We start from the raw sequence: 27,703 nt of genomic DNA on the forward strand, positions 1-27,703 counted from the left end.
GGAGGAGAACTTGCTTCCTTATACACTAGTCTGTCCATTACAGCTGGGCTTAAATGAGGGACTGCCGAGGTCGAGGTGCTTAACGTGTACATATCTCAGATTAATAATTGTACCCTGCGTTACATCCCCGACATTAGTTCGTTTTTGGAGGACAATACCGTCTGGTTTCAATGTTCATTATTCAATTTCCATTGAAAGGCATTATAAAATGGAAATAAATTGAAAAAAAAAATTGAAATTGAAATTTCAATGCTCATCATGAGCTTTGGCATTCCGTCCTAGGCAATCACCAGCGCTGGCCGAGCAAATTGAAATTTGGCATGGTGATCGAAGACACTCCAACGACGATTAGAGGAGGCTGCCCCATCTCGCCAGACATTATCATTGTGGCACCCGGTCTGGTTGTTAGAGATTCAATCGACTTAGTTTGTAATTTTCATTATAATATTATTTTATATCAATCAAGTATGCTTTGACTTTTGAATTTTGTTGTATTGTCAATGTGAAAATATTTTTTTCATTCCCAAATAAAATTTCGTGTGTTCAAATCGTTTGTTCTCGAAAGGAATATTTTTCCACATATTGCGCCGCTAACAGGTTATGGGCTCTATCGCAATGGATTTTTTGAGAACATCTTTCGCGAAATTAAACGCAGATAATTACCATTTATGGAAGTTCAAGCTGGAATTAATCTTGCGTAAGGAAGATTTGTGGGAATGTGTTACTTCCGATGTTCCTAGTAACCCTAATGCGGAATGGAAGAAAAAGAATGAAGCAGCGACGGTTATAATTGGCCTTTCCGTTGAAGACAATCAACTTATGTTGATAAAGAAAGCAACGAGTGCCCACGACTCTTGGAATATATTGCAAAATCATCATGAAAAAAATACGCTTGGGACTAGTGTACGTATCATGAGACAAATATGCAATATGAAGTATTCAATGGATGCGGATATTAATGAACACATAATGGACATGAAGTTACTATTCGAAAAATTGGAAGCTATAGGTGAGAAATTTTCCGAGCGCTGGTTGGTGGCCATGCTTCTTAGCAGTCTTCCGTCGTCATTTGACACGCTTGTCACAGCCTTGGAAGTTCGAAAAGTTGACGAGCTGACTATTAAAATCGTGGAAACGTGCTTAATTGAAGAATGCCAACGCATGAAAGGTAACGTACCATCAAATTCAATTCTCAAGACATCTGAACGCTCTGAAGAACGCCACGTAAAGCGATGTCATTTTTGTAAAGCAAAAGGTCATCTGAAAAAGGATTGCTGGAAATTCAAAAAAGCCAAGAACAATAATGTCAACAAAGCGAACGAGGCAAAAGACGAGAAAGCTGTTGAAGGTAACTATTGCTTTTCAGCAAATTGTGACGCAACATCATGGGTTCTTGATTCCGGCGCAACATGCCATATCAGTTCAAATCGTGCTCATTTTGCAACATTGGATACGACCGTACATGAGTTAGTTACCGTTGCAAATGGAGAATCGGTTCATTCAAGTGGCAAAGGCAGTTGCAATGTCCAAACAGTGAATTCAAAAGGCGAAACATTTAATATCAAAATCAAAGATGTGCTGTATATACCATCCTTCCATGGGAATTTATTGTCGGTAAATAAGATATTAAAAAATCGATTTAAAGTTATATTCAAGGAATCGAATGCGAAAATTGTGGCTGCAGATGGAAAAGAGGTAGGCCATGCCGAGATGTCTGCTGGTTTATTCCAACTTCGTCAAAGTCAACATGCATTGTCTGCAACATGCAACTCGACCAACTGTCAGCACTATTGGCACAAAATATTCGGTCATAGAGACGTTGAAGCTCTTCGTGAAATGGAGAAAAGAGATTTGGTAAAGGGATTGAAGATACGTGATTGCGGTATAAGAAAGGTATGTGACATATGTATTCAGTGTAAAATGACGAAGAAGCCTTTCAATAAAACCTCTGAGGGAAAATCAGTCAAGGTTTTAGATATTATCCACACTGATGTATGTGGACCCATGCAGACTGTAACGCCAGGAGGAAAGCGTTATATCCTTACATTTATTGATGACTTTAGTAGATATACACACGTCTACCTAATCAAAACCAAAGATGAAGTCTTCGATAAAATTAAATGTTTTTTAGAATTGATGAAGAATAAATTTTCAAGATACCCATCCCTTATACGATCCGACAATGGTGGTGAATATACCGGTAAGAAGGTGCGGAATTATTTGGAGGAGAGAGGAATAGAATGTCAATATACTGTGCCCTACTGTCCGCAACAAAATGGTATTGCTGAGCGGAAAAATAGATCCCTTGTCGAAATGGCAAGATGTCTACTGGCAGAAGCCAAACTTCCAAATGTGTTCTGGGGAGAAGCAATAATGACAGCAAACTATTTACAAAATCGCACTTTCTCCAAAACGATCGGCATTACACCGTACCAAGTATGGGAAAAGAAAGTACCCAATATTAACCATTTGCATGTTTTTGGATCGAAAGCTCATGTCCTTATACCAAAAGAAAAACGCCGAAAGTTAGATGAGAAAACTGAAATTTTAACTTTCATGGGTTATGACCAGAACACAAAAGGATACAGATTTGTTAATCCAATTACCAAGAAGGTAACTATTAACAGAGACGCAAAATTTACAACGACTAATGTATATAACGAGAGCAGTGAGAATTCAAACCACAACAACTCGGAAGTACAACTCGATGTTTTTACAAGAGAAGCAAATTCCAATAATACTCGTGATGAGGGTCATGTACAGAATTTAGCCGATGATATTCAGTCCGAAGAAGATGTATTTTTTGAAAGCATGGAAGATCAAATTGAAATCTCTTCAGATGATACAAATGAACCACTACAATTGCGCAGATCAACTCGTGAAACAAAAGGAAAACCTGCTAAAAAGTACGGGTATAGTGCTCAAAATAATGAAGAATTTCAGGAACCAAAAACTTTTAACGACGCTTTACAATCAGAACAGCGTACAGAGTGGATAAAAGCAATGAAAGAAGAAATAACATGTCTAAAGAAACTGAATACGTGGGAGCTCGTGGTACCTCCGCAGAATGCAAATATCGTTAGCTCAAAGTGGACATTCAAAATAAAACGGAATGCTAAGGGAACAGTTCAAAGGTATAAAGCTCGACTGGTAGCTCGTGGATACTCTCAAAAATATGGTCAGGATTACGATGAAGTTTTTGCTCCGGTTGTTAGACAAACGACTTTACGGACCTTTTTGTCCGTAGCAGGAGCAAAGAAAATGTCAGTTGTTCACTTCGATGTAAAATCAGCGTTTTTGAATGGTGAATTGCAAGAAACCATATATACGAAACAGCCTCCAGGATTTGAAGAGAGCGGAAAGAAACTGGTATGTAAACTGAATAAAAGCATATATGGACTCAAACAAGCTGCTCATGTATGGAACAATACGCTCCATAACGTTTTGAGTAATGGAGGTTTCGAACAGTCAACAGCAGACCCATGTCTCTACACAAAATGCACCAACGAGGAAGGGATAACGTATGCGTTAATTTACGTTGATGACATATTGGTTGCTAGCGAAGAGAAGTCAAACGTCGACGAAGTAGAAACATTACTCAGAGGTAACTTTGATATAAGTAACCTTGGAATGGCGAACCACTATTTGGGTTTGGAAATTTTTCAAGACAAATTGTCGAACTTTTGTATTCGTCAGAGAAAGTACATTAAGGACTTGGTCAAAGAATTTGGAATGGAGAATTCGAAAGATTCAAAGTACCCTATAGATCCAGGATATGGAAAGTCTGAATCAGAGCAACTGCTTGATAACACAAAATATCAAAAATTAATTGGATCACTACTATACATAAGTGTCAACTCTAGGCCTGATATAGCCGCTAGTATTTCAATTTTGGCTCAAAAAGTGAGTGCACCAACTCAAGAAGATTGGACGGAATTGAAACGGGTCCTCAAGTACCTAAAGGGAACCAGTGAATATTTCTTGCGACTAAACTGTGTTAATGCCGAGCAATATATATTAAAAGGCTACGCCGACGCAAATTGGGCCGAAGACAGGGTTGAAAGGAAATCAAACTCTGGTTACATATTTCAAATTAACGGCGGTACTATCAGTTGGTCATGTAGAAAACAAACATGTGTATCTCTTTCGTCTACAGAAGCTGAATTTGTTGCCCTTTCCGAAGCATGCAAAGAAGCCATATGGATTAGACGATTATTAAGCGATATGCGAATCAGTCAAGAATTACCAACAACAATATTTGAAGACAATCAAAGTTGCTTACGGCTCATTAAGGAAGAAAAACTTAGCAATAGGACAAAACACATTGACACCAAAGTTCATTTTGTGAAGGATCACATTGAAAAACAAAATATAATATGCAAGTATTGCCCTAGTGAGTTAATGGTAGCAGACATGCTAACGAAACCGCTCCCTGTATCAACATTTGTAAAATTCAGAAAATCTGTTGGTGTGGAAATCGATTGAGGAAGGGTGTTAGAGATTCAATCGACTTAGTTTGTAATTTTCATTATAATATTATTTTATATCAATCAAGTATGCTTTGACTTTTGAATTTTGTTGTATTGTCAATGTGAAAATATTTTTTTCATTCCCAAATAAAATTTCGTGTGTTCAAATCGTTTGTTCTCGAAAGGAATATTTTTCCACATATTGCGCCGCTAACACTGGTAAATGGTGTATCCTGGGAACTTGTCATTTCCCTGGTCTTAGACCGTCTTCCGATCATCGCTATCGTAAACAAACTTCATAACATCCGAACAACGGAAAAACTGATTGGCTAGGGTCCCGAGAATTTAACTTCAGAGAGCTGCCCATTCCTTCAGATCCACGCGTAGCAGAAAGAATTTTTCGGGACATCGTCATCCGAAATCAGACCAAATTTTTAGCAAATGCGACGGAACTAGCAAAGAAGCGTAATGAGCTTCGACGTACGAACCCTGAAGACCCAAAAGTTAGGGACCTTACTCTTGAAGTCAACGGGCTAGTACGCTAGCATTAGTCGAAAAATTGGCTAAACCACCGACGGTTAAATCACTCTCAAATCCGAGATAAAATATAGAACGGTTATTACTTTCAACTGTCTTACTTTCAACTGAAGTTCAAATTGGGACAATGCATTGACTGTATCATCTCCTTTAGTCCCATTTCGATAGGACTTGCGGTTTCCAAGCAAAATCGTGAAAACCTAAAAAACCCCTAAAAATTTCAACTTGAATCGCCATTTATTTAAAAAGCGCTCCGGCGACTTTTTTAGTCTTTTGATTTTTTTCATCTATGAACATTGTAGTTTCAGAATCCGCAAAAACTTTCCAGGTGTAAGCACCTTCCATTTAAAGTTGCTTCAAGAGCACCGAGCTTCATGACTGGATAGAGAGGTCCAAAGGTGTAAGCAAGGAAATCTAGATCAACGAGCCAATCAGGCAGGTTTGAATAGCATTCACACTGATGCAGTTGCACAGGCAGTACAAAGGTACAGCGTGAATGCCGTACTCGGAGACCACCACCAATCCATCGCAGCAGAAGAACGCCAGCTTCCTGGATAAACGCGAATGGTTATAGCAATGTTATAATCCGGACGGTGCATCCGCCTCAATTCGTTCTGAGCCCGAAATGATAACACGATACATAACAAATGCCCTGTATTTGGATTGGGACCGAACGACACGCTGCATTTGTTTAAATGATTTTTTCAATCTGGATACAGAGCCACCATAACCATATAACTGAAAAATATATACGAATGAACATATTTGCGTTGCTACAACAACAACTATGAGTTGTTTTACAACAGTGAGAACAAACGGATAATAATAGAATCTTCCTTTATCTGTAAACTTGATGAATACTGTATTGCTACAAATAGCATGTCTCCTTTTTATAGTTTTTAGCTTTAGGTCTAGCCCGAAACATTACTTTTAATTACTAAGGAGAGGGTTCCCCATAAGTGAACATATAAATATTGAAACATTAAACCTGGCCTATATTTATCTATTTGAACTTATGGACAACATTGTCTTTACGTCATGTACTTACCCATATAACATCCGGTGCCGGGCTACCCGAAAAACTACAATCCAATTGTGCCGTTGAATGCAGTTCATGCATTTTCAAATCGGTCGAATTTAGTAACGCCGGTTTGGTACAATTCAACGTTTTCAATATCTGTATCATGTCACCGGGATAACTGTGCAGACACTTTAGTGAGGATATCAGTAAATCTAAATCTTCAGCCTTTTCCGATGAGGTAAATTCTTCTTCGTCGCTCTCCATCGGACTATCGAGGAGCGAGAGCGAATGTCGATGTAAACGCAAGGTGTTATTTGTCGATGTCAGCCACGTGGCAAGCCAATACAGCTTACAATTGCAGATGTAGTCGTTATTTAGAATATTTATAAATCGTAGATTTGGCAGATATCTTAACGATTCGGGTAGATAGGAGAGTTTATTGTGGCCCACATTTAGGCGTTCCAGTTGTTGTAGATGAGCAATTTCCGTGGGTAATTGTTGTAGGGCATTGTGAGCCAGGAGTAAAACCTTAATGTTCGGCGCATTTAGGAATAAAGTCTTTGGAAGTCTTTTCAAATTGGGATTGTACTGCAGCGACAAATGCGACAAATGTTTGAGGACTGAGGGATCAACATGTGCCGCATCCGATCGAGATAGCAAATTGTTAAGTTTCTCAAGCGGTGTATGTTCCAGTCGGAAGGAGATTAAGTTACGCTGATGCATCAATATACCACTGGGCAGTTGGGTAAAACGATTGTTGCTCAAATCCAAGTGTTGTAGCCGCTGCAACGGATGGAATAGTATGGAGGAGATTGTGGTTAAATTATTCGACGATATGTTGAGAGTAATTAAATTACTCAGCGACTCGAATGCTTTGCGATCAATGCTGGTGATGTGATTCACCGACAAATCCAAATGCAATAATTTCTGCAAATTATAGAAGGAATTCTTGTTGATGCCCTGCAACTGATTGCGTTGCAGCAACAACAGTCGGAGTTCACCGTTGGGCGCAAAGAAGTTGTCCGGAAATGATAACAGCTTGTTGTCGGCCAAATTGAGGATTTGCAAGTCTCTCATCGAACGGAACAGTTGAAACGGCAACACCTGCAGTGCATTGTGAGCCAGGTATAGTCTTTGCAATTTGAAAACATCATCGAAGGTGTTCCGCGGCAGGTCAGCAATCGAATTGAGGGTTAAATTTAATACTTTCAATTCACTTAAATTCTTGAGGAACACCCCGTTCAGGGTACGTAAACGATTGCTGTCCAGGCGTAATTCTCTCAGCAAATTGGCATGATGCAGTGGAGAGAAATTACATTGTTGAGAATCGATTTTATTGCCCGAAAGCTTAAGTACTTTTAAACGTCTGGATACCTGTGGTTTTATCCAGCCGATACATTCCAGCAAATTATCCGACAAATCCAGAGCTTCTAAATATTCAAAATTCGACTCGTATTTGCCAAAGAGATCATCCATTTGTTGATCTCCCACAGCTGATGATATCCATTGGAAATTCTGGACACTTTCCAGTTGTTGCAATTGTAAACGATCACCGCTCTCGCTGCCGTCACCACCGGCGTCATAGCAATGCTGTAGAGTAATGTGGGTATATTTGATATACTTTTTCGCTCTAAGCTCTTCGTTAATATTCGAGATGGAGGTGTTTTCACAGAAAAGTTTGAATACATTTAAATCACCACCATCGGCGGCATTCGAAGAACCCACAAATAGAGGACTGATAAAAGCCACATTATTATCGTCCTGATAGTCGGCCAAGATGTCACGCTCTTGTATCTCATCGTTGGCATCCTTCGAAGATGACCGAAAACCAAAGGCCTCAAAGGGATTAAAGATATGTGAAAAGAATCGATTAACCTCTTTGATGGGCTTTTGGTGGCTGGGATGTTGGATAAATGTGGGCGTCGGTTCATGGGCCAATATCGATGAGATACATGATGTTGTTTGAGTATCAACAAGTGACGGTTGTTGTTGTTGTTGCTGCTGCTGTGGTTTTAATTTGGTAATTGAATCTTGGGCTACGGCTTGTACTACAAACGAACGATATTGGCGAACCACTTTATTTACATTTACATTATTAGTAGTGGGTGCATATAATGCTGATTCATGTTGTTGCTGTTGTTGTTGTTTTTGTAGTAATTGTAAATTATTTAAGTCAATAGTAAGGAATAGAACCAATATCAGGGAGATCTGGGATACTGTTTCCATTTTTCTGTTTGTAATTTTAGAAATGTATGTGACATTCTTTTATCATTCCCGCTAGGCATAGTATATCTGGAAAGAGAGAAGAAGAAGATAAATATAAAATTAGTTTTGATGTATATACATTATTATTCTTAATATAAATGAAAAGAGTGCTCCGTGCACAACCCTTATTTCGTTGAGGCACATTTTTGATCGTATCAAAGTGGATATACCCCTCCTCTTTGGCCATCTGAGGTATAATTATGACCAATCAATTTCAAATTTTAGTGGAAACAATTTAATTAATATCGCCATTCTTTGAAATCGGTCAATAACAGTGTGAAAGTGAAATTAAAATTTATAATAAATTAAAAAGTGTGCGAACGCGGAAGTTACACATTACCCAGCGTTTGTGGTTACAGTTCTATTTGCAGAAGAGTTTGTGATTTATTATTCAGTGTCAGTGAGGTGAGCTATCCAAAAAAAAAGAAAAAAAACACACACAACCATAATTGTTAAAGTGAATCCAAACAGAAAAACAGTCAACCAACATTTTAGTCATAAATAAATTAGCTGGCATTGTGGTTGTATAAGTACATACAGAGTACAGAAACATACAGCGTACCCCCTTGGGAATCATGGGGGGGGGGGGGGGGGGTGGGAATTGTAGTACATACTAACTGCCAGTTACGTTGTAGTTGTGTTCGCAGCATGTGTGTAGGAATTTCTTTCTTGTGCTTTTACTGGAGAACATTTGCTTTTCCTGACCATGACCATCACATATCGATGTCAACACATTAAATTTATATGAACAAAGCTGCTGGTTGTAACTGCTGCAGGGAAATTTTTTTATTCCTTTCCTTCTATGCCCTTATCCTCTCGAAAATATTATGGATATACAATTGGAGAAAATCTCTGTACTGCATCGCAGCTGGTGCTGTCATTGATTAATAACATCAATATACACTAGCGGTCATCTGAATAGGTTTGATTTTTTTTCTTTTTATATGTTAAGGTATCTTCTGATGTGGTCGTATTGCAGATCCATAATATTTAGTTTTTGAGAGTCCTATACTATGCCAACATTCCCAAGAAAAAACTTGACGGTGTTGCCATATTTTCGGAAAATATCCCAATTATAATACAAAATGTACAAAAAGTGACCAATTTTTGCGATCATCAGAATAGGTTTGAATCAAATAAAATTGAAAAATTGTACTATCCAAGCAAATATTGCGCAGTTTTTTGGTTTAGTTTAGTAAAATGGAACATTCTGATAAATCCTACAACAAATTTGACCCGCTTTATTTGGAACGTGGGTTCAATTCTCAACATTGAAAAGTTACCAAGAACTTTCAGATAAAATCAAGAAATATTCAAACCAAAACGTTTTATAAACTTGCTTTAAATGACTTTTTGATTTCGTTAGATCTCTTCTGAGCTTCGAAAATTGTCTGAAAGCAAATACCAAGTGTAGCCATATTATTAGGATCGATAAAATAGAAAGGTCATTGAAAATAGTTGGTATTTTAGTACAAGTTTCATTTTTTAACTAACCTTGCAGTACAAATCTAAGTATTATCATGCTCACAAATCCACCATAGTTGACCACATGCATCATAAATGTTCGAAAATTGGTCTGGAAGAATGTTTCATCGACGACAATAAAGTAGAAAATTGTAATTCAAATTTAAGTCAAAGGGGCATGATATCACCGACTGTTATAGTGCTGTAATACCTATATAGTCAGGTCAAAATGTTTTTTTCTGTTCACAAGTCATAAAACAAACACGAATAAGTACAAAAGAATGGACTACTGAGGTTATACAGCACTATAAAAGTCGGCGATATCATGCCCCTTTGGCTTAAATCTGAATTACAATTTTCTACTTTATTGTCGTCGATGAAACATTCTTCCAGACCAATTTTCGAACATTTATGATGCATGTGGTCAACTATGGTGGATTTGTGAGCATGATAATACTTAGATTTGTACTGCAAGGTTAGTTAAAAAATGAAACTTGTACTAAAATACCAACTATTTTCAATGACCTTTCTATTTTATCGATCCTAATAATATGGCTACACTTGGTATTTGCTTTCAGACAATTTTCGAAGCTCAGAAGAGATCTAACGAAATCAAAAAGTCATTTAAAGCAAGTTTACAAAACGTTTTGGTTTGAATATTTCTTGATTTTATCTGAAAGTTCTTGGTAACTTTTCAATGTTGAGAATTGAACCCACGTTCCAAATAAAGCGGGTCAAATTTGTTGTAGGATTTATCAGAATGTTCCATTTTACTAAACTAAACCAAAAAACTGCGCAATATTTGCTTGGATAGTACAATTTTTCAATTTTATTTGATTCAAACCTATTCTGATGATCGCAAAAATTGGTCACTTTTTGTACATTTTTTATTGTAATTGGGATATTTTCCGAAAATATGGCAACACCGTCAAGTTTTTTCTTGGGAATGTTGGCATAGTATAGGGCTCTCAAAAACTAAATAGTATGGATCTGCAATACGAACGCATCAGAAGATACCTTAACATATAAAAAGAAAAAAATTCAAACCTATTCAGATGACCGCTAGTGTATAAGCACGTCCATACATACATACATATGTGGAAAAGTGAATTTTGTTATCGTTGTTCTGGTTTTTGGGGTTATGTAATAACGAAATTCCTACTTTATGTGGCCACAAAGATAAATTCTGTTATTGTGGGATAGTTGCAAAAATAGTATAACTTATGAAACTCGGTCAATAATTTTTAAGAATTTGTATAACAACTATTTTCGTCGAATGGGTGACGTAGAAGAAGAAAGATTACATAACAACTCTCCTGAATAAATGTGAAATTACTTAGATCTCTCTTGGATATCAAGTTTAAAATGACGAACCTGTACCTGTTGAACCCGGCTGAGGCGTCGGTTTAGTAATCCATCCTTGTGTAACCAGCAAAAGCTAAAACATCCAGATTCAGGCAATTTGTAAACTCTTTGAAATCTGTCTTTTATCGACGCCAATGCCCTAACTGAAGACACAAGGATGGACGAGCAGACCAATATTATACTGTACGAGCGCTTAAAAAGAATATATGATCGATGCCCTGATCAAGACAATAAATTTATTTTAGGCGGTGTTAATGTTAAAAATTGGAAAGAAGAACGTTCTTGGTCCAGCTGTGGACAATTTAGCTTCCGATGATATTAATCAGCGACTTGAATGCTTCGCGATCAATACTGGTGATGTGGTGCAGCGACAAATCCAAATTCAATAATTTCTGCAAATTATAGAAGGAATTCTTGTTGATGCCCTGCAACCGATTGCGTTGCAGCAACAACAATCTGTGTTCCCTATTGGGTACAAAGAAGTTTGTCCGGAAATGATAGCAATTTATTGTCGGTCAAATTGATGATTTGTAAGTCTCTCATCGAACGGAACAATAAAATTATTTTATGCGATGCTAATTCTAAAAATGAATGAATTTGGCCCAGCTGTGAAACCGCTGACATCGACCATGTTGTAATTGATGGAAGGAGTTGTCACACGGAGGAAAAAAGGCCTCTCTAACATGTGTCTCAACATAGTTTGCAGCAAACATATATATGTAACATAACATATGTTTGGGTCCTGCAAACAAATATATGTTTGGCTGCAAACAAATATTTGTTTAGCTGCAAACAAATATTTGTTTAGATGAAATAGAAATACAAACCAAAAATCCCCAAAAACATACACATTTATAAATGATGGTGGTTTTTCTTTTATTGAAATGCATAGAAATACCAAACACAAAAGCAACAACAGACGGGTAGATACATAAAAAATTCGAAATACAATAAATAGTGTCACACTTTTACAAACAAAAAAAAATCAAATAAAAGCTATTAGTTATAAAATATAGAAACATCGTTGAACGCTTTTCGTTAGTAGTAAAATAAAACACATTCTCCTGAAAATTTAAATCATCAACGGGAAATCGGCATTTGAAATCAATTGATTATGTAATGTAATAAATAGGTACATTCATATTTCAAATACAGTCGAAATCGTCACTCTCGAACCCTGGAAGGAGGGAAGATAGGATCTCAGTCACGCTTGGCGACGTTAACTTGACTGACCCGAAGAGGTGTTCAAGTTATTTCAATCGACAGTTTGTCGAGCACCTCGAGAGTGCCATCAGGAAGGCCAAATCATCCAAAGCGTTGGTCCCTGAAACAGCTGGATGAGCCGGGAGTGAAGTATCTCACTAAGGTTCTCAACTAGTCGCTAGCCAACCTCATTGTTCCCGAAGTCTGGAAAATGAATCGTACAGGCCGATTTCGCTTTTGTCGTCCGTAGCAAAGATCCTGGAGGCCTTAGTCCTCCCCAGTGTCAGAAATAGCTATCAAGTTGCCGATCATCAACATGGATTCCGTAAACGGCACATTTATGAAAAATGTAAAATGTATTAATGCCATTACAAATATTAAATGCAATTTCTTCCTTGTCCAATAAGATATTTCCATTCACCTTTTTGATACAATTATAAAATTAATTAGGCATTTCTTTAAGAAAACACAAAACACTAGCGGTATTCACTCATGTTGGTAAAGTGGCATTGTAGATCTTGTACATCTTGTTAATATTGTAGATCTACAAGTGTTTACAATATCACAACAACAAAATACATGAAAGTTTAATTTACCACAGGGTTGTTAATTTACTCGACCTAAAAGTATTGTAAACATTCCATTGTACTTTTACAAGGGTGTAGAACAGCTGGTTGTTGGGCCATCACTTTGTTGTGAGTTTTATTTTATGTCGGAGTTTTGCTTTTTGGTGGAAAAAGAGGAAAAATAAAAAGAATGGAGGCCAAGAAAAAAACATTTTTTATGAAAAAAGTATAATGAAACTGAAATTAAAAGATAGACTTACGACGACGTTAAGATGTTTTGATTTGTTTACGATATTCACAAAAAAGACATTCACAATTCGTTGTAAAAAGCCCTGGTACATTTAGTACATTAACAAGAGTTGTAAATCTACCACCATGAGTGAATACCGCTAGTGATTTATTCACTCACTTTACCGTCTTTACTCAACGGCTGCCTTGGGGAAACTGAAGAAAAACTGTCTTTCTCGCAAAAAGAACAAAAATAATTCATACCCTTTTTTCCTCTTCACTTGCTAGGTTTGTTAACTGTTACAGAAAAAAATGACTGGTTGTGGAAAAAATCGCAACAACAGCAACAAAGCACGAAACACACGCGTTTGGCCGCATACCGCAAACCAGCGTCGCCCAAGAATTTCCATCAATGTTCCCACTAAACAACTGTTGCCGAGCGCTCTGATGTTAGATTTTTTTAAGAGTTTTTCCAATGTATGATCAGAAAATATTCCGATTTCTCAAAATTTCCTTCAGAAGTTGAACCTATTATCAGCCATTTTTCTTTAAGGAATCTCTGAACATTTTCTTGTGCTTGTTTTCGAAAATCTGCCAATATTCCGCACATTCTCTGATGGGAAATGTTGATTCGTTTCTCTTTCTCGCTAGTAAATTCCCAGATAGATTATTTTAAGAACTACAAAGACAAGGTAGAGTTTTTGTTTTGTTTGCATGCTGTGGTTTGCTTTTTTTTTAATTATTTAGCAACTGTTAATTGACAAAGACGTAGCGAAACAAGTCATTTTGCGATTTAAATCGGAAATTAAAATTGTAAGTTTGCAAACACATAATGGAATAATCAATATCTTTAATTATATTTTAGAAAAATCAAATAAAAGCATTCGAAAACTTTATCAGGAAGGACTGCGACTATAATTTTGCAATTTTTGCGGGCAGCAGCGGTGAATAATAAAATAAATCCACATTGTAATTATGAACATAGCTTAAATAAAGAAGTTCTTATTTAAATTGCAAGAAATTCGAATCAAATCCGAATAAAGATTAAGAATTTTGGGCGAATATATTTGGAACATCTAATGAAACATCAGAATAGTTTCCGACTTTCGGATAGAACATAGCAAATTTTTTAGAATAAGTTCCGAAACTTTCCAGAATCTCGAAACACATCTCCGAAATGTATTCCATTTTCGGCACATTTTCGAATACTTCTTCAGAGTTTTGTCCGAGATTGTTACGAAAATCACAATTTACTTCAGATTTTTTAAGAAATTTCTTCAGAATTCGAAACTAATTCGAATGTTCTTTTCGCATTTCCCTCGACAAATTGTTCAGTATTCTGCGAACCGCTTCACACAAAAACGGACATGTTTTGCATGCGAAGACGGCATCAGAAATGGAAACTTGTGCAGAGATTTCGTCCGAATTCGGTACGATTTCGCCAAAAATTGTTTAGTGGGTTATTTTAGCGAGTGTGTATGTATGAGTGAAGAAAACAACAACCACATGATGTTTATTGTTTGTTTTTATTCACTTACACTGTAAGTAAGAGAGAGAAGCAAGTGCAAAAACAACTCAGTGGGCGCCCCAACTATACTGTCATTACAAAGAAGCGCGTCCCTGCCGCAAGCAAACACACCACCAAAGCAAAAACAAACATTTTTAACCTCCCGTCTTCGCTTCTGCGTCTTCTATTACACCATACACACAGCCCTTTATTATAAAACAGCATTCCGCATGCAAACACATATTTCGTCGAGCATAAGCGGAACAAGTGGAGTTGCAACATTGGAGCCGGAATAAGTGAATTGTGGGCAACGGTTAAGTAACTCTCGAACCCTTGAAGGAGGGAAGATAGGACCTCAGTCACGCTTGGCGACGTTACCTTGACTGACCCGAAGACGTGTGCAAGTTATTTCAATCGATAGTTTGTCGAGCACTGCGAGTGTGCCTCAGGAAGGTCAAATCATCCATGGAATCTCCATGGTAATGCTGAAGCAGCTGAATGAGCCGGGAGTGGAGTATCTCACTAAGGTTCTCAACTAGTCGCTAGCCAACCTCATTGTTCCCGAAGTCTGGAAAATGAATCGTACAGGCCGATTTCGCTTTTGTCGTCCGTAGCAAAGATCCTGGAGGCCTTAGTCATCCCCAGTGTCAGAAATAGCTATCAAGTTGCCGATCATCAACATGGATTCCGTAAACTGCACAGCACGACAACAGCGCTGCACGCCATCTCCACATATATTTGTCAAGGACTCAACCAGAGACCGCCGTATGATAGAACAGTGATGGTGGCGCTTGACTTATCAAAAGCCTTTGAAACAGTCAGGCACTCCACGCTGTTTGAGGACATTGAGCAGACAACCCTCCGGCAAAGTCAATTATATGTGTCGACGCCAGTCGTACGTGGAATTCAGGAACAAGAAGTACAAACCCCGTAAGTGAAACAGTGAGTTCCCCAAGGTGGGGTGATATCTACGGAACTGTTTAACCTCTACCCCTCCCATGATTCCCACCGTTTTCCACGAGAGGAATATGCAGATTTCTGCCACAAAATCTACAGCCACTCTGTTCACCACATGGACAGCGCAGTTTGGAAAAGAGTTGAATGTCGTGGTCGACGGTAGCAGAATTCCGACCACAAACTGCCCCAAAATTTTAGGGGTCACATTCGACACTACGTTCAAGTCGTGCGCGCAAGCCACAGCTATCTGCGACAAACTGAAAAGTAGGAACAAGGTCCTCAAGTCCCCAGCGGGCAGCACTTGGGGTACAGATAAAGAAACCTTGTTGACCACATACATATAACGCGATAGTCGGTCTGTGGTAAGCTATGCGACTCCAGTTTGGTCCCCGGGATTATGTGATACGAATTGGAAAAATATTCAAACCTGTCAGAATGCCGTCCTGAGAACAGCAACAGGGTGTCTCCTCAAGTCTTCAGTGGACCATCTACATTAGGGATAGGTAAGTTAACTTCCGATTAATCGGTTAATCGACATTTTGCAGTCAAAAGTCTAAAAATCGTAGTCGACTTTTGTCTGGAGGAAAAACAGCATAATCGATTATCTTGTGATCGATTTTCGAGTTTGACCATAGATTAGGTGTGTTCGTTTACTCAACAATTTGTACAAATTTGTACAAGTTCAGTAACTTCATGCAATCGGCTAAGGTCTTTTGCATTGTACTGTAGAGTAAACGAACAACATCCAGTAACAATTTGTACAAATTATGAGTAAACGAACACACATATTGTTGACTGAAATAATCGCCAGACCGAAAAATCGCATTTTTAGTTTTAGACCAAAATGGAAAAGTCGAAAAATCGATTATTGCTTTCCATTACCTATCTCTAATCCACATGAGGAGGCAAAGATTCTTCCAGTACTGCAACACAATGAGATGCTTTCGTTGCAGTACTTGCTTGGGTATTACCGTGAGAACCATCCCAATCACCATCTGGTGGGTGGCCCGACACATTCAGGCATATCAGGAAGGATATCCACGCTCTAGAGAGAGAGGTCCAACGATACAAGAGAGAATCCCTAGATCAACAGGCATATCAAGCAGGTTTAAATAGCATTCACACGGACGCAGTTGATAAGGCCATAGTGTGAATAAAGTCCTCGGAGTACATCCCCCATCTATCGCAGCTGAGAAGCGTCAGCTGCCACGACAAACCAGAGTAGTTTTGGCTCAACTTCGCTCGGGATATTGAAGTCGCCTAAATTCTAATTGGGCGGACATCGATTGCGAAGTGGAAGACATTTGCCCAGTATGCGGCATGGGCCCGCACGACACAATGCACCTTTTCAACTGCCCCGCCAAACCTACTCATCTAACTCCAGTGTATCTGTGGTTATATCGCATCGAAGCAGCCACTTTCCTGGACCTAGGAGACCCAGAGCCAGATAGAGCACAAGAACGAACACACCAACATACAATAATAAACACTGTTACAACAACAACTTAGGTTACTAAACAATGTAAACATTCAAATCGCCGATACACTCGCCTTTCCCCCTCCTTTTTAAAATAATAAAATACTACGAGGCGCAAAATTTACACCAAATCGGTTACTTTGAAGAAGTGGACCGATCGCCTCATCTTCGAACTTCATCTTAGTTTGGACAAAATATTATGAGTGGCAAAGTTTGGAACAACAAATCAGTTGATAAGTTCGAGAGTTATCTTGCGCATCAGTCAGACAAACAGACGGAATGGGCTAAATCGAACCCAAATTGTCTCTTTAATCATGAAAATGAGTGAAGAATTGGATTCAACATTGAAAAAAAAAATGAAAAACCATATACGAGGGCGGTTCGGAAACTTCATAGCCTATCAATGAAAGAGAATAGTTAGTTTTTCAAAAATATTTTTATTTTTCAATATAATCACCTGAAACTTCAATACACTTAGTCCAACGCTTTTCTAGCAATTCTATCCCTTGATTAAAATAGTTTTCCTCAAAGTCTTCAAAATAGTGGTTTACAACTGTAATTGCATCTTCATTTCAGGTAAAACGCTTGCCAGCAAGGAATTTTTTTACATTTGGGAACAAGTAAAATTCACTGGGAACTAAATCAGGAGAATAAGGTGGGTGGTCAAGCAACTAGTACTTTAATTCGTTGATTTTAGCCATTGTTAAAACACTCTTGTGCGCCGGTGCGTTGTCTTGATGAAAAATTATTTTTTTGTGTTGTAAGCCAGGACGTTTTTCTCGAATTTGTACATTTAATTGATCCAAAAGGTTGCAATAGTACTCTGAATTTATTGTTTTACCCTTTTGCAGATAGTCAATCAATAAAATACCTTTGAAGTCCCAAAAAAACCGTTGCCATAACCTTACCAGCCGATTGAATTGTTTTTGCCTTCTTTGGGGGCCTTCCTTCAGCTTCAGTCCATTGTTTGGATTGTTCTTTTGTCTCTGGAGTATAGTGGTGGATCCATGTCTCATCAACAGTTATGAAACGACGCTTAAAATTAATTTTATTTCGCTTAAAACGATCCAAACAAGCTTGAGAAATGTTAATTCTTATGCGTTTTTGATCGACTGTTAACAAATGCGGCACCCATCTTGCAGAAAGCTTTTTCATCTGTAGTTCTCCATGCAAAATCAATGGACTCGATCATTTGAGATGCCCATGACATTAGCAATTTCACGCACTTTTATTCGTCGATCATTTAATACCATATCATGCACTTTGGCTACAATTTCTGTTGTTGTTGCTGTTTTTGGACGTCCACTACGTGGTTCATCTTCAATGCTTGTACGACCACGTTTAAATTCAGCAACCCAATTTTTTACTGTTGCATATGAAGGAGCACTTTCACCTAACACATTCACCATATCATTATGAATTTCTAGTCCCGATAAACCTTTTTTATGTAAATATTTAATGACAGCACGCATTTCTAATTTTTCCATTGTAAAAAAATTGCGGATGCGTCTTTTTTGAACACCTGTTTCTATATGAAGGAGTTGCCAGATCGAAACAAAATTTAACATGTGTTCATAACAGAGATGGAAGTTTCCAAAACACTTAAATTTTTTCTGTTTATACCGCGCTTTTTGTGCTAGGCTAAGAAGTTTCCGAACTGCCCTCGTAGACGAAAAATTTTAAAATTAACATTTTCATTAACCCTCTAGCCGGCAAGCCTGCCTTTAGACGGGTCGCAGTAAATACGTTGCTATGCAGCTCTAATTTTTTAAAACTTTGTTTTGACAGTAAATATCAGTAAAGAAACGAATGACGCTTTTAGTGACAAAAAAAACGCAGCGATCATTTGTCTGCTGGTTACTAATTATTGAGTGTCAAAGTCAATTTTTAGAAGAAATGTGTAAAATAATTATTTTTGAGAAGAGTGCAATTTTCACAAAAGTATAAATCCTTATTAATTCACAATGAGTAGTGTTTTGAATAAGTTTTTTTTGCGAAACATAACGGGCGAAAATTGGACACTGCCTAAAGGCGGATCTGTCGGTTACAGTCAACTTTACGCATTGCTATATTCACAGACAATTTGTATTTTAGTTTTCTGTAAACATATTTTAGACATTCAAACACGAAGATAAATGCTTAAAAATGTTTTCCTTATGCAAAAATTTACGATATTGTCACAAATTTTCAAATTTCAACCACGTTGGACTTAAAAAAATTTATAGGAATTTTAAATATTTGTAATGGTATCTCAATGTTGAGAGTTAGCAAAAATTCCTTAGAGACAATTCGTAACTCAGTGACATCCAACCAATTTGTTTCCATCAAAAAAAATCTTATTTAATGACACCATAAATCATGCATTGACGAACAAATGTGTTCTATCAAAGTTTTGACCAAATTTCGGTAATATATGCCCGCGAAGCTCCACAACTTCTGGCATATCCTTTGTAAGTGTGATGTTTTTTTTGCAATTATACAACGAAGCTGGCGATAACGATGTACTTCCTCAAATGCCTGACATAGGAAGATCAACCAGTGTGGTCATTAGGGTATCAAAGACTAAACTCCAACAAGGGTAAATATAATGTAAATTACAGGGATGTAAGTCCAAATGTATATTAAGTATATGTTTATGAAACAATTACAATTTTTATCCAAATTTATATTAAGGAACATTTAAAAAAATAAAAAATCACAAGTTACGTCACCGGGCAGGTCCGCCTTTTGGCGGTCAAAAACTTTTCTCTTCTAGAGCATAAATTTAACATTTTTGCCTGCTTTTACTATTAACACATGGCTTATTTACCTAAAAATTATCGATAAATAATTTTTTTAATTAGAAAAAAATTGACCGGTTAGAGGGTTGATGATTTCTGAATTGTTTTCGTAATTTTTCATTTTTTTTACAATCAATTACAGTCGCGTTTAATCGCAGGTTATATGTCGGTTTTCCATGGACTTTTAACTAGTAAAATCAAATCCGACACTATTTACCGAGAAGTTTTACATTAGAGTAAAATACTTTATTACTGGTGAAAAATAAGATATTGCCTTGCAGAAGACTCGAACTCGTTACATTTCATCGTTCTTAAATCAAAGTGTTTTAAATGTTCATTCTCATTTGTAATAAATGACCCAAATATATAGCTTTTCAACTGACATAACTCACATTCACACCCGTGCACACACACCCACTAACACTTTTACATAGTAATTTCAAACACAATTACACAACACATCCTTTTGATGAATAAAATTTGGACAAAAAAAAGGAATAATAGTTACCACACTATCACCACACAAATTGTCCGTTGATAGAACTGACACAATACTTGGTCTAACCACTCCTATTGCCAGACTAAACGTATCCACTTGTATTTGTGCAGAAACAACTGACTATCCTGTGATAGGAGCAGCAGCAGCAGAAACAACAGTAACAAAAAAAGCACGCGCCAGTCAACAGTAGTAGCAGCTGTACAAAGAGCACACGAAGGGAAAGTAAAATAACAACAAAAACATGTTGTAGTTTCCTTTGCCATAGCTAAATGATATTGCATACATACGTACTTAAAACACACACACACACATAGAGAGACACTCGGCAAAGCGTCACAACCATTTGTCCTTGAACTTTTTGGTGAATTGAAAGTGAATAGCAACAACAAAAACAATGCATAATACCATCCATCCCTAATCCTTCCATCCAAAAGACACACTCCGCACAAAGAAGCACACAACAACACTACTACTCCTCCATATACACTCCGGAGCCATCTCAAAGTTTAAATCGAACCATCCATCCTTCAACACTGAAACATTTCAGGGACGTACAAGAGAAAACCTGACTCGACTGACAGACTGGCTGTTATTTTACCTTCAAAATTTTCTAATTTATTTTCTTTTTACAAAATTGACTACCCCCGAAAACTCAAGGATATTCGTAACACGATTTCGTGCAGGTGATTCATTTAGCATATAAAGTTTTGCAAAGGAGAAGAAGAAGTGAAATAAATGTGAATTCTTAGAAAATAAAATGAAAATGGGAATTGCTGTATTGTAATTCAAACTTCGATGCAACTTCTTCGAAGAGAACTATCAGGACTAGCAGCAATAGTCAAGGGGAAATGCATTAAATAACCCATGAACAGCTTTAAGGTGACATACTCGTATTATCCCATATCATTTCTACAAGAAATATCAGGAAGGTGATATCCTAATCCATGATGTTCCAAATTAGAGAAGCAGCACAACGAATCAAGAGTGTTGAAGAGTCTAACTGCGACTTGCAGAACAAAGGTTCAGTTAGGAACAACCCAAAGTTAGGAACAAATTAAAGGGCAGTAGCACTCACTAATGCTTATTTATTAAACAATTCGATGATTACGAACTGCGCTATGGCTGCCATGAAATGAAACATGAGCTATATACGAGGTCTGCACGAAAAATATCTGGCCTGGGCAACACCTGGTGCCAGTCGCCATTTGAAATGTGTTTTTGGAGTTTGTCAGACAGTTTGTCATACGACCATGTGGTGTGTTGTTTACATTTTCGTCCGATCATTTTTTACTACTTTCGACGTGGATAATCAAGAATGCATCGATCAAATTAAACCTTTGTATGTCGATAAAGGGCCACCCTATATATGATGAATACAATCGTGGCCGACACTCGCCAAAAAAAAAAACGACCGTTGTGCCAGAAAAAAAAGCCGTGTGTAAACGGATAATGCAAGATCGCCATGTTATATACCGTTAGATAGAGGCATCCTTGGGCATTTATTCCACCAACTAAAATTTGATATTGCATGAACACTTGGCGTCAAAAATGGGGTTTTTATCGTCGGATCCCGTGTTGATACTATCGCGGTGCTTCAAAAGACGTTTATAAAATGGATCCAGGTGATGAATCATGGAACTATGCGTATGATCCCGAAAAATCACAGCAATCGGCAGAAGATGCTGCAAAAGCGTGCAAAAACCATTTTGGAGGCGTCTCAATCGAGCCACTGTAAACAACCCAACATATGGTCATATGTCAAACTGTCCTGAGTACGCTTAGGCTAAAAACTGTCAAACTTTCCAAAAAAAAATGTCAAATGACGCCGAGTCCGAACGACGTGTCTTTTGACACCATTTGTAGAGAAGTTTTCATGGCTGAAATACTCGGGAAATGTAAGATAACATTACGCTGAAGGGATTTGCCACCACGGCGGCTCCCAAACATGAGCTATATTAAATTACAAACTTAAAAACATGGTATCCAAGTGGATGTGAGAATTGTCGCCATCCGTAACATTCTTTAAAGAGTAAGATGAAAAGATCAAGAATATATTCTACGAGTACCTAGCATCATAGCGCATATTAGAGCTGGGCAATATAGTTCCCGGAGCGGATCGATCTTTCTAGTTCCTTTTCCGGAACTACACAACTCTAGAGCATATGAGCGTTACCTTGGTCATGACATTAAGATTGTTCTAGGAGATCTTAATGCTATAGTTGGTAGGGATAATATCTATCTTTGGTCCCACGTGAAGTTCAGCTTTCATGAAGTAACATCCGACATCAAATTTGCAGTGGCAAAAAACATGGTAGTAAGCAGCACCAGGTTCCAACACCTCGAAATTCACAAGGCCACTTGGATAACCCCAGTAGAGTTGTATAGTTCATGAACAAACTAGTTCAACTGAACGATTCATTTAAAATAGCGTATGAACTAGATCAGTCGATATAGTTCATTATAGTTCAATAGTTTACTGAACTAGAATCAGTCGGTGACAGTACGACCAACGAACGAACGATTCACCATCTAGTTCAACATGTCGTTCACAAATCCCTTAAGTGACGCATAAAGTGAAAGACATTTTTTTTTAAATTTAATTAATTAATTTTCTTAAATTTTTTCTTAAATTCTGATGCGAATGATTGAACTGCGTAGTGAACTATGAACTAGATTGCTGAGCTAATTCAGTTGAAAGAGCTGAACTTTTCCCAGATGGAAAAATCAGAAACCAGATTGATCATGTTGTGCTAGCCGGAAGAAACTCTTCCAGCGTGTTAGATGTTCGATCGATTAGAGGAACGAACATCATCGATTCGGACCATTTCCTTGTAGCAGCCAATGTACACGCTCGTCTTTATGTTGAAGCAAAAGTACGATCTAACATAGGACATAACCTGACGATACAACAGACAGCGCAATCCTATTCAGCTCAACTTAAACACATGCTGTAGTAGCAACACGAAGTGTAAGGGAACATTTCGGGCGAAGAGAAGAAGAGTAGTTTCAGAAGAATAAATAAAGAGTCGTAAAAAATGTGCGTAAGATACTCGAGATGTTCAGGAGCTATCCAGATAGCAGTTCGAGAATCTCTAGTTCAGATTTAGTCCACAAACCGTGGCTCCGCTTAGTACTACCTTTGGATTTGGGATCCTTAGATAATATATTGCGAAAACTGGCCGCTATATTAACTCCCTCCATAAACTTGGGAGACTAGTTAATCTGCCTATCCGTTGATTGAGCAGATTGAGAGTCTTTAGACCAGAGTTAGTCCACGAATCACCGCTCCGCTTAATACTACCTTATAATTTGGGAACATACATGATTTCATTCCTGTACTTATTGAAAATAACCTTGTAGACATCTCAATCAGGTCATACCAAACCGTTGAAACTTCCATACTAAACTTCACATCTTTTGGGAGGAAGCGGGGGTAAAGGAGCTCCTTCATCTCCTCTCTCTCTCTCTCTCCCAAAATCTGTGAAAGTTTCGTACGAAAGTTTCAACGGTTTGCGCTTTACAGTAACATACATAAGGTAAGATTATATGAGGCATTGAGTTATTGGCATTATAATAGACCGCGTGTCGTGCTTAGTGCTCCGTCATTCGTGTCTTAAAATGAAATACGAGGAAGCACGCAATGGCCCGATCCTGCCAAATGATTGTTTTCAAAATCTGCACTCTTTGAAATATTCGAAAATCACATTAAAATATTTCTTCTCCTCCACTTAGATTCGAGACTGTGACTCTTCGGTAGGTAGTGCCGCACACTATCCCCTGCAATATGACATTTTGTATACATTATTTGATGGTCGGGATTACAGTTATGCACTGGCCGTGTCACGCAGTACATAATGTTTTTGATTCCACTAAAAGAGTTTCTTCTCCTTTGCTTTGATTCGTGTCTGCAACCCTTCGGTGAGTAGTGTGGCACACTATTTACTGCAGTACGACACAGCCGGGTTGTGCTCTGTGGTACATAATGTTTTTGTCTTTCGTGCCTCAGGTTAAACACGGGCGAAGCACGAAAATCACACAAAAACATTACTTCTTTTTCGCTTAGATACATAGGAAGGGGTATTTGTTGGTCGAGTTTAGAGATAGACACGGATCGTGTCACGCGATACATGATGTTTTGGACGTTTGTGTTCATGCCGTAATTTTAAAGCACGAATGATGCTATCCTGCCAGTTTTTTAAGGCACGCCGTAAATCTGCCATTAAAAAGATTTTTCTTGATAAACAAAGTCTGGATAATTATCTACTCTGCAGTACAAAGGACTGCGTCAATACCCCTCAGGTCGCTTTAAACGATATTCTGGATCTTCAACCTCGGAAAAACCTAATACAGTTTCAAGTGAAAAGAACGGCGCTTCGGACATGCGAAAGTCTTAAAATTAATTGATAATACAGCTTGAATTAAATGACTGGTGTTGTGTAAGCGACTATATGCCCACCTCCTTCAGGTATGACTATCGGTTATATTTCCTAGTAGGGAAACATGGGTTGAATGTAATTCTCTTCTGGACGATCTGGCAATATACACAGGCACTGGTGTCGCCGGCATATACTGCGAAAACCCACTAATTAAATATTCATATAAGCTTAACAATAGCTGCGGCGTTTTTCAGGCAGATATTCTTGCTATCAGGAAAACTGCGGAATTGGTGAAAGGACTTGATTGTAATCTTATAGGACCTGACAGTGACTACAAACGTCGATAGCCCAGCGACTCTCAAGGCTCTCAAGTCACATACCATTAACTCTTGTGCTATACTTAGTTGCAGGAAAGCTCTGCATGACATACGCAATATCGTTAAACTATGCTGGGTTCCGGGTCATAGTAATATAATGGCAAACGAAGCAGCAGATGAACTAACTCGAGGTGGCTCTAAGTCTATCGACCTGCCATTTGATGAAACTGTCCGGCCACAAATGTGCTACTACATCGACAAACTTCGTGAGACCTACAGCGAGAAGGCACATCAAAGATGGTTATTGGAACCTGTTTGCGGATATTCAAAGCAATCTCATCGTAGAACGACCTCCCACTTCTCACTCGACTAGTTAGGGATGAAAATCTCGGTGGGACTTATAACAGGTAACTGCAGAGTGAGATCTCTAACTTCAAAGTGAAATGACAGTGGCCTTGACAAATGCAGGCTATGTGAAGATGCAGAGTAAAACTAAACTTCTACTTTATAGGTGTCCCTTGTTGCAATCAAGAAGACACCGAATACTAGGTGGATATGAGATAGATATTTTGACCTGACATAGATCCCATTATCTTACTTAACTCTGCCAAGCACTTATCCTGGCTTGGCAAAGGACCATAACTACTAAAAATTTCTGTTTCTTTTGTCTACTTCCAGTAACACATTCGATCAATGATACTGCTACAACCCGGTAATCTACTCTTCCTCATCTCTAACTTTATCGTCTTTATCCGATAACTTCATCAGCATCATCATCTTACCACAGCACCATCTTCAACGCCTTTAACCTACCCAAAATGAACACAATGGACCAACGGTCTCTGAGTGAAACAGTCACCTATACTATTAGATTGCTGTACATCCTTAAACCTAAACTAACGGGGTATTTTATGGTTGGGATTAAGGCTGTGTGTGGGTCGTGCCGTTTTTCGTGTTTTTGTTATATCAAAGAGCTAATTATGGAATTAGACTCCACTGATTGAAAAAGTGAAGGTCTGCTATTTCCCTTGTCCCCTTTTCAGGGATATTTGTGGAATTTTTTTTTTATAGATGCCCAATTCGACTACTGTGTCGTCACCTTCGTGTCTGATTAATAGACAGCGGAATCCTATGCAAATGTATATATGGTTAGGATAGCCGTAGAGAACATCTGATTAGACAGAATAAAACGAATTAGGCCCAGAAATGTTTGCATATTTTGCATATCAAGGGCTTGCTGCCTGAATATCCTACCGAAGTGGCTGAAATTTTGTATTAAGTCTTCGTTTGGGGTATGAAACTTTACACCTGAAATTTGTCGGTATTGGTCCACGTCTTCATATAGCTCCTATATATACCCGATTCCGATTTTTTTTTAAGGTTGTGGCCTCAATATCACACTGAAATGGCTGAAATTTTGTATTGAGTCTTCGTTGGGGGTATTAAACTTTCCACCTGAAATTTGTCGGTATTGGTCCACGTCTTCATATAGCCCCCATAGGATAGTACCTCCCGATTTTCGGTATTTTGAAGGTTGTGACCTCAATATTCCTCCGAAATGGCTGAAATTTGGTATTAAGTCTTCGTTGAGGGTATAAAACTTTCGACCTGAAGTTTTTCGGTATAGGTCCACGACTTCAAATAGCTCCCATAGAACCGTATCTCCCGATTTTCGGTATCTTAAGGGTTGTGGCCTCAATATCCCACCGACATGACTGAAATTTGGAATTTAGTCTTTTTTGGGGGTATAAAACTTGCGACCTGAAATTCGTGGGTGTAGGTCCACGTCTTCATATAGCCCCTATAGAACGGTACCTCCCGATTTTCGATATTTTGAAGGTTGTGGCCTCAATATCCCTCCGAAATGGCTGACAATTGGTATTAAAGCCTCCTTGGGGGTATAAAACATTCGACCTAAAGTTTTTCGGTATAGGTCCAGGCCTTAGCGAAATGGCTGAAATTTGGTAATAGCCCCCATATAAGGATACCTCCCGATTTTTCGATATGAAGAGAACTTTAAACAGAAAAATTGTACACACGAACATTTTTGTGCCTATTATTGAAATATTTGTTGTCATATGTTTCGATTGCAATTTAATCAGAAGCAAAAAATATGCCCAGTCCCAAAATTTGACCTGAATCGGATCGGACCAAAATTAGGGGTTGCATTAAACTCCGCTGTCTACTGATTAAGCACGAGTTTAAAGAAACCAATTTTTATTTTGGTTTACGTTTGTCAAAGCTTACATAGCCTCAATTGTTTGGAACTTTTCTTTATCCCCCAAACCTTTGAATACCCGACTACAGACGCCACTGCTGCTAATGCATATTAGAGCAGATTCACTTTCTGACTTGGACATTTCATTTGCGCAAACAAAACAAAAGAAACCCCTATTGGGAATTGTCATGGAAATGGATAGTTAAGGACACCACGAACGACGACGAAGCAGAGAATTTACAATAACCTGTTATAACTTTTAACTGATAGAAATTACGTGTGTAATAGCACAGCACAGGGCAATGGAAATAACTCGACAACAACAGCAACAAACAATGCAGTAACAAATTAATAGCAGTTGAAGTGACGCCTTCTTTTGACCACTCTTCTCTTTGTGTACAATACAATGTGACAACGTCAACAATAACCATTTGTAATTAGTTCGAAAGTGTCA

At 38.0% G+C, this 27,703-nt stretch overlaps 1 protein-coding gene across 8 annotated transcripts in view; it reads right to left on the reverse strand.

Annotated features, from left to right (window-relative positions):
- The window catches only part of LOC141394595 (uncharacterized), a 102,175-nt gene that overhangs the window by 17,551 nt on the left and 56,921 nt on the right, over positions 1 to 27,703 (reverse strand). For 7 of the 8 annotated variants that reach the window (XR_012410458.1, XR_012410455.1, XR_012410454.1 and 4 more), the window contains one exon: positions 6,055 to 8,319. Coding sequence is in view for 1 of the 8 variants with exons in the window: in XM_073969273.1 (XP_073825374.1) it covers positions 6,055 to 8,253 (2,199 nt within the window). In the remaining 7 variants the exon portion in view is untranslated. Of the gene's footprint in view, positions 1 to 6,054; positions 8,320 to 20,347; positions 20,571 to 27,703 lie in introns of those variants that run through there. The other variant, XR_012410459.1, reaches the window with a different exon arrangement.

The sequence above is a fragment of the Musca autumnalis genome, unplaced genomic scaffold, assembly GCF_047663935.1.
Source record: "Musca autumnalis isolate F117 unplaced genomic scaffold, ASM4766393v1 scaffold_2, whole genome shotgun sequence".
Classification (NCBI taxonomy): Eukaryota; Metazoa; Arthropoda; class Insecta; order Diptera; family Muscidae; genus Musca; species Musca autumnalis.